We start from the raw sequence: 13,611 nt of genomic DNA, 5'->3' as shown, positions 1-13,611 counted from the left end.
TTTAAATGTTTGTTGAATAAATCCAAAATCAATTCATAATGTCGTGCCCTGTTAAATGAAGGAACCTCCATAAGCAAGAGGTCAACGCCCCTTGCACACTAATCTTACTTATTGTCACTCACTCTCCCAAGGTCCCAGCCGGATCCGGGGCGTGGCGAAGGCGCGCTGGGCGGTTACCACGGGGTGCTGGGGGCGTGGCGCCGCAGCCTCGCTCCGCCCCTTGCGCGCTTATTCTCGTAGCCGGCTCCGCGGCTGAGGAGAAGGGTCGTGGTCTCGAGACGAGGGGTCGTGGTCTCGAGGCCTCCTCCGTTCTTGGGCCGAGGCGAAGGCATGTTCCCTGCTCAGGAGGAAGCCGACAGAACGGTGTTTGTGGGAAATTTAGAGGCCCGAGTGCGGGAAGAGATTCTTTACGAGCTGTTCCTTCAGGTACTGTCGGCGGGGAAGGGGTGGCTGAGGGGCAGGGCGCGTCGAGCCGGAAACGCAGCGAGAGGGGCGGGCCGCACCTGAACCATCCGGAGCCCGGCCCACTTCCCGCCCCATCCTGTGCCTTGGTTTTAATTTAGTTCCGCTTTGGCGCACCTGTCACCAGGTGAGCAACTGGGTAGTGAAGTGACAGAGTGCGCCCCGTCCCCATCCCTTCCGCATCCCATCCCCACTGCAGAGTCCTGGGGTGAGCAGTGACTGGGCCCCCTTCAACCCCCAGCCCTGAGTAAGGGCTTTTCAGAGGCGCTGCCTGGGCCTTGGGTGTGTTTAGGCAAAACACAAAACAGCCCTGTCGCTGTCTTGCTTCAGGTAATAAGCACCTCACGTCTTACATCCCGCGAAATGAGAGGAATACATTTTAACATGTTTCCATCTACATTACTTATTCCCCCCAAGCCCTTTTACACGGCAAGTATTTTTACTCCAGAATGATAAATGAGATTTGAAATGATTTGGGCAGCCAAATCGTGACTGTGACCAATTGATTCCCTGGCCAGTTCCCTTTATTTCATACCAAGAGGATCTTATGAAAACTTTTCCAGACCTGGTACCTCCAGGATTAAAACTCCTGTCCCCTGTAAACACTCACCTACTGTATACACATAGGTCTCACTTGCTAAAGAGATGTCTTCATTCAGCCATTCATTTAACCATTTAATGATCCACAATTATGTGACAAACAGTAAGTAAGGTGCTGGACATACAAATTTAAGAGACAGCCCTTGGTCTTCCTAAAAGGAGAAATTTCAAATTAATTACCATGATTTAAGATAATCTGCAAAAAAGAAAAAGAGGGACACATAGTACAGAAAAGTTGTTTAGAGTGTGAATTCTGATGTCAACAATGTGACTTTGGCCAACTAAATGAATAGCTCAGTGCCCAGTTTCCTCAAATGTCAATGGGAGTAATAGTATCCACAATATGATGTGGTGTGAAGATTGAATAAACTAATCCGGATAAAACAAAACTGAACCTGGCCCTTACTAAGTGTTTGCTGCTGCTGCCACTACTCATATCAGTACTATTACTATCAATAATACTACTGATACTAACATCAAGAGAAATCAAGAGTGACTTCCTCCTATCAGAATAAGGGCAAGTTCAAAGGGAGCAATAGCAAAACTAAATATCAAAGGCTAAGTATGAGTACCAGAGGTGAAAGGCGTTCTTTATATAGTTTCTAAAAGGCTCTACCTTCATCTCTGAACTAAAGCACCCCTCTGTTAATTACAGATACACACAATTTGATAGAATTTCCTCCAGGAACTCAGTTACCTTTCCTGGACATAAAACATTTTTATTATTTGAAAAATATTGTTGATTTTAAGGCTTTTATTCTTCTAACTTGCCGTCTTTTTTAAACTTGCCCTTTTTAATCTACTCTAATACTTGTCTTTTCCTATGGTTATGTTTTTCTCCCCGTATTACTTGAAACTTATCATTTTAACTTAAAAAAAAGGGGGGGAGGAAGGGGGGAAGGAAGGGAGGGAGAGAGGGAGGAAGGGAGGGAAGGAGGGGGAGAGAGAGAGAAAGAAAACTAGTTCTTTTTCTCCAAGAGGCTTCTTTCATGTTGAGCCAACAAAAAAGGAGCAGAGGGGACTGATGAGGGGAATGGGATAGGCATGAAGGCCCCCATGCACATATATTATTTCTAGTCAGTAGGGACTGGATCTATATCAGTTGTATGTGGATCTACAAGATAGATAGGTAGATCTCATTGCTTATAATTTCTCCCTAAACAAAATATTCATCTCTTTTAACAGTTCAGACAACCAAGCATACGTTTGTATTTTTGCCTAAGCCCTTCTGTATTCTAGAAGAATTTGTTAAAGTGAGGTATCTTTTAGGAAGGCTTCAACCCAGCAGAAGTTAGCAGATCTTGACAACTGACCACACTGTTTATGTGTTTCATTCTGTTTTAAAGAGACTAAAAAGTTTTGATGTGATTGTTGCTACTGGCAAGCCTTCTTGTTGGACTTTAAAAATGCACGGGCATAGTTTTGAATTTGTGAAACTCAAAGCATGTAAGCACATTCTGTCCATTCGCGATTTTATATATTTAATATCAGCAGTGGAAAAGTACTGATTAAAATTGATTTATTTTATTACTATATATAGTTATCCTTTTTACTGGTTTCTTTCAAATTTCTGCTTATCCTTGGAAGAGTGGACATCAGTTTCAATATCTTTGTACTTTTAACCAAGAAATACTGAAGTAGAGATTTCAAGGGGAAAGATAATGAATTCAGTTTCAAATATGTTGAGTTTGAAACACAATCACATGGAGGTCTCTAGGAGACTGTCTCCATGAATGAGGCATGAGTGGGAAAAATAGATTTGTTGATGCAGTGGCTCTTGAAGACAGAAGGGAGGATGAGCTACTCTCTGGGAAAGTAGAGAATAAAAAAAGAAAGATTGAATCTTAAAATACAGCATCGTTTTGAAGACGATAATTAACATTTTTCTTTAGACTAGAAACAATTTCTTAATGTACTTATCCAACTCAACAGAGATCAGTAATCAATCATTAAAGTACGATGGAAAACTATGAGCTGTTCACCATTAACTCTTAGGTATTGTGAGTCTTGGTGAGCACTTCCTCAAATCACTATCATGGTGGAGAGGTAACATTCTTTTGGTTGTAATTAACACATTTTACAATAGTTGGCTCTGCATTTTTACTCTGTATTGCTAATTATAGGTTTTATTATCAATAAAATCTGAATATTTTCAATTTATTTTATTTTATTCTATTTTAATGATACACCATGGAGTAATATTCTCCTGTTGTTGGATTTAGAGCCTTCCTCATTTTTCATTCTTATAAATAATGCACCTACCTAAAAGTGTTAAACATATTAAAATATTTTTCCCTTTGGGAATATTTACCAAATGGGATTACCAGATCAAAATAGTTTCTATATAGATCAAAAATTTAGTTTCTCCTGTGAAAATGTTTAATTTTGTCAGAAAAAATTAGGCTTTGATGTAATATTACCAGTTTCTTTATGATAAGTCAAAGAATATTGGGTTTGTCATTTCAATTATTTTTGAGTTATACACTGTTAATATGTGTGGAGACAAAGTAGTATTTTAACCTTAGATTTAAATGCACTCTAAATTGTTTTGTTAGGCCTAACATAAGGGTAACATATCTTTCCTTTTAAGATTTGGAACTATTACCTAAAATTTCCTGATCTTAACACCATAAATATTTTTTGATGAGCCAGAAAAATGCCAAGAAAGTGTAAGTATGATATTTATTGTTAGGGAAATACATTATTAACAGAGCTGTTATTGCTAACAGATTTTTTTTTAGTCTAAAGTTGCATATACTTGATTTTCTCAGTGTAAAAAAAATCTTTAGATTTATGAGAAAATAATTTTTAAGTTTCTTACAGGCTGGGCCATTAACCAAAGTGACTATCTGCAAAGACAGAGAAGGAAAGCCGAAGTCTTTTGGGTTTGTCTGCTTTAAACACCCAGAATCAGTGTCTTATGCCATAGCTTTGCTGAATGGAATTCGTTTATATGGAAGACCAATTAATGTGCAGTATCGATTTGGTAGGTTTTATCACTGATGAATCTTCCAAGTGTGTTTTGTTGGTGGTGCTATTCCCAGAGGTGTAAACATTTTTGTTTTTATATTATAGCCTAAGACCAAAACAGTGCCCCTGTAGTCTCTTAAAATTTCTCAGAACACATTCATAATGTTATGCAATTAGTTAATATTACCAATTAGGTTGCCAACTCTATAGCATCTTTTGTGTATTAAAATTTTAAATGTTCTATTTTAATGTCAGCCAGCAAATAGCTATGATAGTTGCTATTGGCTGTTAAGAATTAAACAAATCTAAATGAACTGGGGACACACAACTCTAGCTTCTATATAGCAATGCTATTTGCTGATCTTCTTGTCAATGGTGTCAAATATCTACTATTTGGAAGATAAGGTGGGTGCCTAGTTCTTCTCCTGGTGTCATCATGCTATACATATCACCCTGGATCTGAGTCCCCGTAAAAGCAGCTGGCCAAAGGCTGACCCTTAATGGAAGAAAGCTTCCTGACATGAACGGCCTCAAATGCCTTCTCCTGCTACATGTCAAGAACTGATCATCTTTGATTAGATGCCCAGAGAACATTGTACTATTGCTCTAGCCCTTTCATAGTTTGAGGTACTGATAGAAGCAATGCTTATGCTTTTGCTGCAATGTTTGCAATGCTTATGTTGCCTGCCTCCCCTAATGATTCAGGTTTATTGATGTATCTCTTGTTTGTTTGGTTTTTATTCTTCTTGCTCTACTAAAAAAAATAAATAAGAATAAGGAAACAATGCCTTTTTGCAAAGGAAAAGCATAACTTTGCATTTCGTTTTGTTTTATTTTGTCTTTGCAAAGATAATTAATTGGTTGCATCATGCTCTCACGTACTGTCCCGTTAACTCATACTGACTGGTAAAACGGGCCAGGCCATATCGTGTTCTGACACATCCCCAGCCAGCTGCTCATTATCCTGTCAGGTTGCATTCACTTTTGTCAGTACAGTTTAGAGAACTCATGCCTTCAAAACAGGAGGCAAATAACACTGATTATTTGCCATTTTTAGTTTCCAGGTGTGTATTTGCCATTTTTAGTTTCCAGGTGTGTAGAACCAAATAGCATCACCTGTCTTATGTGGCCCCATGTCAACATAATTCTTTTCTACACCCATTGCTTTGGACAAAGCTTGGTTATAATTCAGTCATTTATAGTGATGTAAACAACTTATGAATATTGGGAGATCAAAGATATATCCATGTATCTTATATGGAATTTTTTTAAATGGTTTAATGTGAGAACTCCAGAAACTTGTACCATGAAGTAATCTGTTATTCTGTTTCTTTTAAAGGGAGCTCTCGCTCTTGTGATCCAGCTAACCAAAGTTTTGAGAGCTGTGTTAAGATAAATTCACACAGCTACAGGTAATTAAAAATATTTTTTTCATAAAGGTAAAGCAAATAAATATGGTCTCACGCCAGGAAAGGTTTTTATATATTCTGGACTACTGTAAAACCTTACTGTTTAGACATAGGATAATATTAAGGAATTCATTTTTCCTGAAAACATGAAAAGCGACAGAAAATATTTTCATTTAAAGTTCAGTCAATATTTTCTGCAGTAGGTGGGAGAGATATATATTTGTGGCATTCTTTATAGGTTACTGCGTACTTTTCATAACTGTTAAATCACTTAAGCATCCGAAGTCTCATTGCGATGGATCACTATTATCCACATTTTATACTTGAATAAACATAGAGATGCAAAAGTTAACTAATTGCCAAGGGCACAAAGATGAAAAAGTGATAGTTGCTAGGCTTAAAATTAAGCCTTCTGACATTAAGCCACTCTACCGTTTATGTTACTATTTTTAAAAACTTCTCTATGGTAATTTTCAAAATATTCTCAAGTTTTGTGTAGGCTGATTTCTCGATGCAATGGTAGCCTGCAAGGACACTCTCAGTGCAGCTATCCCAAAGGTCGTGGAACAGAAAGTCTCCCAAACCAAATAAGATGCTCAAATAACAGCATTTAGTAAAACAATTTAAAAGATACAGTCAAAAGCAAAAGGAAAGATACTGGATAGTGAAAAGCAAAAGGAAAGATAGTGGATAGTTAGCATAAATGGGCAAAAGGAGCATACTAGCTGAGTTCTGATTACACTAATATTCATATGCCCTGTTTCTCTCTCTGCTGCATCAACCTTTCCCACTGATAGTGTGGTCATGAACCCTAGAGTTGAGGTTTGAGTAACGAATTCCATTCAGATAGAAGGTTCCCGGAGCTAGTTTCACTCACTTGCTCTCTCAAAAAGACATAGGGGCAAATACACCTGGCTACAGAAGGAGCTAGGTACTCACAGGTTCTATCTGAGTTTCTTAGGCAGAACAAAAACAAGAGCAGCAAAACTGTTAGCCCATAGGTGCCATGATAAGTACTAGGTATTTCCTTTACTTTCTTTCTATGAGTAACAATCTTATTTGTTCCATCATATTTTCTATCGGATCTATCTGTGGCATCTCTTGAAACACACTAACTTATTTATTATGCGTATTTAATATATATTATGAATTCTGCCTGTGTCTCCCAAGGCCCTTGCTTATTCTGTTTCTAACACGGTTTCATTGCTATCTCATAAGCTCGTATTAGCTGAGTTCTGGCTACACTAATATTCATAGACCCTGTTTCTCTCTCTGCTGCATCAGCTGCATCAGTGTAGCTTACTTAAAGGCTACCCTAAGCATTTCTTGTGAGTTTCATCCATCCCTGTTTTTTTATTGTTTTTTTGTAGCAGAACTGAGTATTCTCCAGTAGGCTAACAACAGCTGAACCTCCCATGCCTGCTAATTATATCAGCCCTCCTAGGCATGGAAGAGTGGCCTCTTAGAACTGACAATTTCCCAGTCTTATCTTTAGGAGAAGTACTGCACTCCAAGTATAACACGGTGTTCTCCATGTCTTCATTCTCCCCAACATTTCTGTATCAGTGAAATAAAGACAAAATAGGTACTGAAACCAGACTGCCTGAATTTGAATCCTGCCTGTGCCACTTTATTAACCTTGGACAGATTATCACCCTGTAGCCCATCTCTAAAATGAGGATAGTACTTCAGAAGGTTATTGTGAGAATCAAATTTTATAATAAATTCAAGGTATTTAAAATACTGAGCACATAGCAAGCATCCAGTAAATACTTTCAGCAAATGTTAGCAAAAAGGGGTAGTGATTCACTTCCTTCATATGAGAGGAACTATGGACTCTTGAATTGAGCCGTTTATGTAATATAAAAGCTTCCCCTCTTCTTCTAGTGGGAAAAGATACCTCTTTTTTCTCAGGATTTTGGAAAAAACAAGCTATTGCTAGGTTTGGGGCAGAACAAGAAAGACTAGATAAACAGCTAGAAGATGGCAGTAACTTGCATTCTCTACTTATGATTGATGTACTTTTAATCATCACAAATTCTAGGGTAGAATATCAGAAATATGTGTATATTCCATAATACTCCACTTCACTGGTTGTACCTTATTCTTCTAGTATGTGCTACATTATAAAGGAAGAATGGGAAAAGGTTATCATGTTCTAGAAGTGTTGTGCAGAGAAAAATGGTGCACTTGTTATACCCTATAGTCTTTCTTGGAAATGGGTTTTTATGCTTGTTATTGACTCTTAGGCAATAAATAGTTCTGTTTTTAATAAATAGTTCCTGTATTAGCGTGCTAAGGCTACCATAAAAAGTACTGCAAACAGAGTGCTTAAACACAGAAATGAATTGTCTCACAGTTCTGAAGCCTCAAAGTCCAAGATCAAGGTGTCTGCTCGATTTCTTTATGAGGGCTGTGAGAAGGAGTCTGTTCTGGGCCTCTCTCATAGCTTGTCCCGGTTTGTTGGCAATCTTTGATATTCCTTGGCTTGTACAAGCATCACCCGGCTCTCCATCTTCATCTTCATATGGTGTTCTCCCTGTGTGCATCCGTCTCCAAATTTCCCCTTTTGATTATAATAAGGGTACCTGTTTAACCCATCCTACTCCAGTATGACCTCCTCTTAGCTAATTACATCTGCAACAATGCTGTTTCCAAATAAGGTCACATTCTGAAGTATTGGGAGTTAGGACTTCAACATATAAATTTTGAGTTGACATGGTTCAACTCACAGCTCTTCCCAATTTACGTGTGATTCCTCTGTGGAGACAACTATGCATGCCCTGAGATTCACATAGGAAAGGTAATGGTTTTAGAAAGTCGGCAGCTGTTTTCATAACGGTGCTAATCTCACCACCTCTGTTACTGGGTTGTATCTTCCCCACTCTATAACTTCATTGCACTTTTTATCTTGTTTCTTTTCCATCACTTACCCCACACACATGTTCCAAACTCCTTGAACTCTACCTCCAAATCATGCTGTTTTATTTTTCCCCTTCCTCTCACGGAAAAATTATCTTTCACATCCTTACCTCCTATTCACTTCTTAACCCCATTGTTATGTGGAAGTTGTTCTTTTAAAGGTTATCAGGAACCTTCTGATCAACAATTGAGTAGCTTTGGTGCTTACCCAGTTTACTGTTCTGTAACACCCGACCCTAAGTATTTCCTTAATGAAATGCATCTTCCACTGGCTTCTGTGATACTACTCTCACCACTTACCAATGCCTATCAATCTGACTGCTTCCCTTTGTTCTCCTGCCTTTGCCTTTGCCTCCACCTGCCTGTATTAATTTCACCCTTCCCCACAGTAAACTTCCTGTCCTAAGATTAGTAGTATTAGCATTAAAATTGTGGAATACTATGGAGCAAGTAAGCTAATGACTAGCTGTAGAGTCTAGTCACTATGCATACCATTGGAATTTATTAGACATCTCCATAGAAGCAAATATTACATGTATAAATAAACCTTTAGGACACTACTGCTTTTAAATTAGGGATTGGTATTGTTTTAAATAGTGTGTGGAAGAAATCAGCAGATATTATGTGTTCATGTTAACATCAGCAGACCATTTAGGAAAGAACATAATTTTTGTAGTTATACAGTGAACATTCCTTCAAAAATAAATTGAGAAAATTTCTACCTTTCTTTTGCTTTTTTTTTTTTGTAGAAGATTGAATGTACCCTTGGTGATTATTAAGAACTTGCTTTGCTTTCTTCATATCTAAGTGTTCTTTGTCTTTATACAACTATAACATTGATTAACATTTTCCTATCAGAAAGCCAAATGTGACTCTAAATATTGAGCTTTCAGTATGTAGTAATTAGTAAGACTTGTGGTACTGCAGTGTCACTACATTATCAGTGTAATAAGGATCGTGTGTTTAAAGTTATCTTAATTGAGTTCTTTTAGAAAAGCTCTTTTTTTAAAAAATTATGAAGACCTATCTTATTATAAGAATAAAGGACATTTATGCATAGGAATTGTAACTTTGTGTTACTTCTTTTACGTCCCCCAAGAAGTGAAGAAGTCGTGGGCAGAACTTCCTTTCCCATGCAGTTCTCTCCAATTAATAATGCAGCTTTACCTCAGGAATATCTTTTCTTTCCGAAGATGGTAAGTTTGATATGCCTTTGGTTCAATATATAGCATGATACAAACTATAAAGAACATGAAAACTACTTGGAACTTAAGCTGCTCAAATCTAAACCTAGAATGAAGGCAGCAGCTGCCCTGAGTTCTATGCCCCAATGGCAGTCTGCTCTAACGCAATCATCTGAAATCCTACACATAGTATGTAAGCAAACAGCCAGTGTGTCAACAGAAAAGGAGCAGGTGCTAGTGATGATTCACTGTGGTACAAGTAAAATTTGACTATAGAGTTCTCATTTAAATTGATAAAGCCACTGTATAAAACAGTATGGAGATTCCTTAAAAAACTAAAAGATAGAACTAAAATAAATAAACTAAAAATAGAACTAAAAATAGAATATGACCCAGAAATCCCACTACTGGGCATACACCCATAACCCATGTACCCCAGTGTTCATTGCAGCGCTATTTACAATAGCCAGGACATAGAAACAACCTAAATGTGCATCGACAGATGAATGGGTAAAGAAGATGTGGCACATATATACAATGGAATATTACTCAGCCATAAAAGGAAATGAAATTGGGTCATTTGTAGATATGTGGATGGACCTAGAGTCTGTAATACAGAGTGAAGTAAGTCAGAAAGAGAAAAACAAATGTCGTATATTAACGCATATATGTGGAATCTAGAAAAATGGTACAGATAAACCTATTTGCAGGGCAGGAATAGAAATGCAAACGTAGAGAATGGACACATGGACACAGAGCGGGAAGGAGAGGGTGGGATCAATTGGGAGATTAGGTTTGACATAAATACAGTACCATGTGTAAAATAGATAGCTAGTGGGAACCTTTTGTATAGCACAGGGAGCTCAGCTTGGTGCTCTGTGATGACCTAGATGGGTGGGATGGAGGGGAAGGAAGGTCCAAGAGGTAGGGGGTGTATGTATACATATAGCTGATTCACTTCACTCTACAGCAGAAACTAACACAGCATTGTAAAGCAATTATACTCCAATAAAAAAAGTGGAAAAAAATGACTATTTTAGAAGATATGTTTTTAGAATCGAATAATTTCATTTAGTGAAACATTTTGGTAAAATGTAATCATCAATTACAAATATATTGCTTTTGGACATGGATATTTTTAAAAATAAATTTCTTCTTTTAACTAAAGGCAAAGATTCTCAACTGGTAGAGTAAACTACATTATTTCCGAAGACTCTCAAAAATATGGTTCTGGCCTAGAAATCATAATGATGGTCTATATTGTTAAAGGGGAACTTATGAAATTTGTTTTTTCTAACTCCTCATTTTATATATAATAAAATTGAGGTTCAGAGGTATTAATCAACAAGCCCAAGATTATACAACTTGTTAATAAAAGATGTGGGACTATAACACAGGTATTCTGATTCACAGGATGTGATTTCTTGCAAACATCCCACATACCTGTGAGCTTCAGATTTTTCAAATAGCCATTTTCACTTTGCAACCATAAGGAAAATTGGTAATTTAACCTTTAGAAAAATCTTTTCTTAGTTATAGTGAGATATTAATAAACTGCCAGTTCTTGTCTAAAACTGTCAATATCTTGTTTCTGGCATTTTTTTAATCTTTGATGAGATGAGAAATACACACACACACACACACACACACAAGATCATGTTATCTCTATTAATCTTTAATCTACTTTGAGTTAAAAACTATTTTAAAAACAAGGAAGTGTCTATCTTAACAATTGAAAACTGCTGTATAATATGGTGGCCATCAGCCATCCATAAGGAGCTGAGTTTTAAATTTCTTTTTAATTTTAATTAATTTAAATTTAAAAACAGAGACTTGATTCAGTTATTGTAAAACTTTTAAGTATGTTTGAAAGAACTTGGGTAGTATATCTACTTTTTCAACTAAATTTTATGTAATCTAAATTCAGATGAAGTATTTTCAATGAAAATTTACCATCCAAATGAAATACGCTATAAAAGGCACACCAAATTTCAAAGACTTAGTATAAAAAAAGTAAAATGTATCATTAACAATTTTTATATTGGTTACTTGTTGAAATGATAATATTTTGGATATTTGGGGATAAATAAATTACATTATTTAATTGCACCTGTTTCTTTTTTTTTTCTTTTTGCCGTATGCGGGCCTCTCACTGTTGTGGCCTCTCCCGTTGCGGAGCACAGGCTCCGGACGCGCAGGCTCAGTGGCCATGGCCCACGGGCCCAGCCACTCCGCGGCATGTGGGATCCTCCCGGACCGGGGCACGAACCCGTGTCCCCTGCGTCGGCAGGCGGACTCTCAACCACTGTGCCACCAGGGAAACCCCTGTTTCATTTTTATTTTCATATTGTGGCTACTAGAAGACTTGAAACTACATACGTGGCTTACATTATATTTCGATAGGACAGCACTAATCTGTATTGTAGTAAGTTATACACTACCTTGAATCTTTATGTTAACCATTTAAGGAAACTACCATATCCCTAGTATGAAAAGTCACTGTCCTTCTTATACCAACACATGGTTTGGTTTGCCTGTAGTTATTTGTGTAATGAATGTAAACTGTTAACTCTTTTTTTTTTTTTTTTCCTAACTTTGTGGGCTTGTTTTGGTAGATGAATGTTTGTGGGTTTTTTCCACAGCAGTGGCATGCATATAATCCAGCACTGCAGCTTCCTTACTATGAGATGACAGCACCACTTCCTAATAGCACTTCTGTGTCTTCCTCACTGAATTGTGTTCCAGATCTAGAGGCTGGACCCAGCTCTTATGAATGGGCACACCAACAACCAAGTGACTCTGACCTTTATCAGATGAATAAACGCAAGAGGCAAAAACAAACCAGTGATAGTGATAGTAGCACAGAAAACAATAGAGGAAATGAATATAGCCAAAATTTCCGAAAGTGTAAGAAAAAAAGGCACTAGTATTTACATTCTAATGAAATGTATCTACACTGGTCTTCATTCTCTTAAAAGAAAACTCTGTATTCCACTAAATGACCAATTCCATGGCTTTCTTGTCTTCTTTGAAATATATAATAATATGACCTCTGATTTGCTATTCAATTTTTGTCTTGAATGACAAAAACTTAAAAATAATATAGTGTGCTTTTTGTATTTGTAATGGTGTTGTTAACAAGAAATGCTCTTTGAGTTGTTATATTTTAGTATTATAATGAACTTGCACTAAATTATTAATCAAAAGTCACTGAGCACTTTTGTATTTTGTTATTAGAAAATATAAAACTTTCCTTAAAAAGGTTAATATCATCTACAATCCTATATTATTTTAAATTATCAATTTTCCCAATGTTATATCTTTGAGTTAAAAATTATTTAAATTATTTTCCTTCAGTATTTAAATTATCTTTCCAATTTTAATTCTCCACTCTCAAAATCTATTTATTTAAGTATATGTGTACACATTCTGCTTCAAATGCTAGAAGCTTGGAATTTGTGAACAATCATCTTTTTATTCTCACATTCACTACTTTATTTTGTAAATGAGTTTCTGTAATACTGAAAAACAAGGCAGTTGAAGAACAAGACGGAAATTACATTTAAACTTGGTCAAAAAGATGAATGCAGAACACACCCTGAAATCTTTGCTGTAATGACACGTCCTGAGGTATGGTTTCAAATGTATTGCTGTTAAAACAAGTATATCACCTTTGAAATATTAGCATTGAATGCAGCTATAATAAGATAATAACTAATTTATTGTTACATGATTATTATAAAATTCTGATGTAAAAATGATTTTGGTAACAGTTTAATGAAAGAAACAGCGTTAAGAATTATTACCATTCCTTTAGCACCGTCCACGTGCTGGGGCATTGTACACTGATGTGTAGTCAACCCCTTCCTTTGTATTGCTAAAATAATAACTGATGGGTGATTAGAGAGTGAGATCTCTCCCTCTTGCCAGAACATCCAAAGCGGCATCCCCAGACCATTTTCTCCTGTGCCTACAGAGCATACCCACCTGGGTGTCTCATTAGCACTGCAATTCAACACTTTCAATTTTACCCTAATTTTTTTCTCTCCAGATATTTTCTTCTT

The 13,611-nt window shown here is 36.8% G+C and overlaps 1 protein-coding gene across 1 annotated transcript; it reads left to right on the top strand.

Moving 5' to 3' along the window:
* Nucleotides 1-250: 250 nt before the first annotated feature.
* RBM11 (RNA binding motif protein 11) lies at nt 251-12,696 on the top strand. The gene is made up of 5 exons (XM_060009841.1): nt 251-426; nt 3,886-4,048; nt 5,372-5,444; nt 9,463-9,559; nt 12,190-12,696. The coding sequence occupies exons 1-5, from the start codon at nt 331-333 to the stop codon at nt 12,472-12,474; spliced, it is 714 nt and encodes a 237-aa protein (XP_059865824.1). The 5' UTR covers nt 251-330; the 3' UTR covers nt 12,475-12,696.
* Nucleotides 12,697-13,611: the final 915 nt, after the last annotated feature.

The sequence above is a fragment of the Delphinus delphis genome, chromosome 4 (genome assembly GCF_949987515.2).
Source record: "Delphinus delphis chromosome 4, mDelDel1.2, whole genome shotgun sequence".
Lineage (NCBI taxonomy): Eukaryota > Metazoa > Chordata > Mammalia > Artiodactyla > Delphinidae > Delphinus > Delphinus delphis.
The sequence above is the reverse complement of the archived record's forward strand: the minus strand, read 5'-3'. Positions and strand labels throughout refer to the sequence as shown.

Coding starts and splice junctions, on each gene's coding strand:
- RBM11 (XM_060009841.1), top strand. CDS start 331: ATGTTCCCTGCTCAGGAGGAAGCCGACAGAACGGTGTTTGTGGGAAAT. Junction 5,445..9,462: donor ATAAATTCACACAGCTACAG/GTAATTAAAAAT, acceptor ACGTCCCCCAAG/AAGTGAAGAAGTCGTGGGCA. Junction 9,560..12,189: donor ATCTTTTCTTTCCGAAGATG/GTAAGTTTGATA, acceptor TTTTTTCCACAG/CAGTGGCATGCATATAATCC.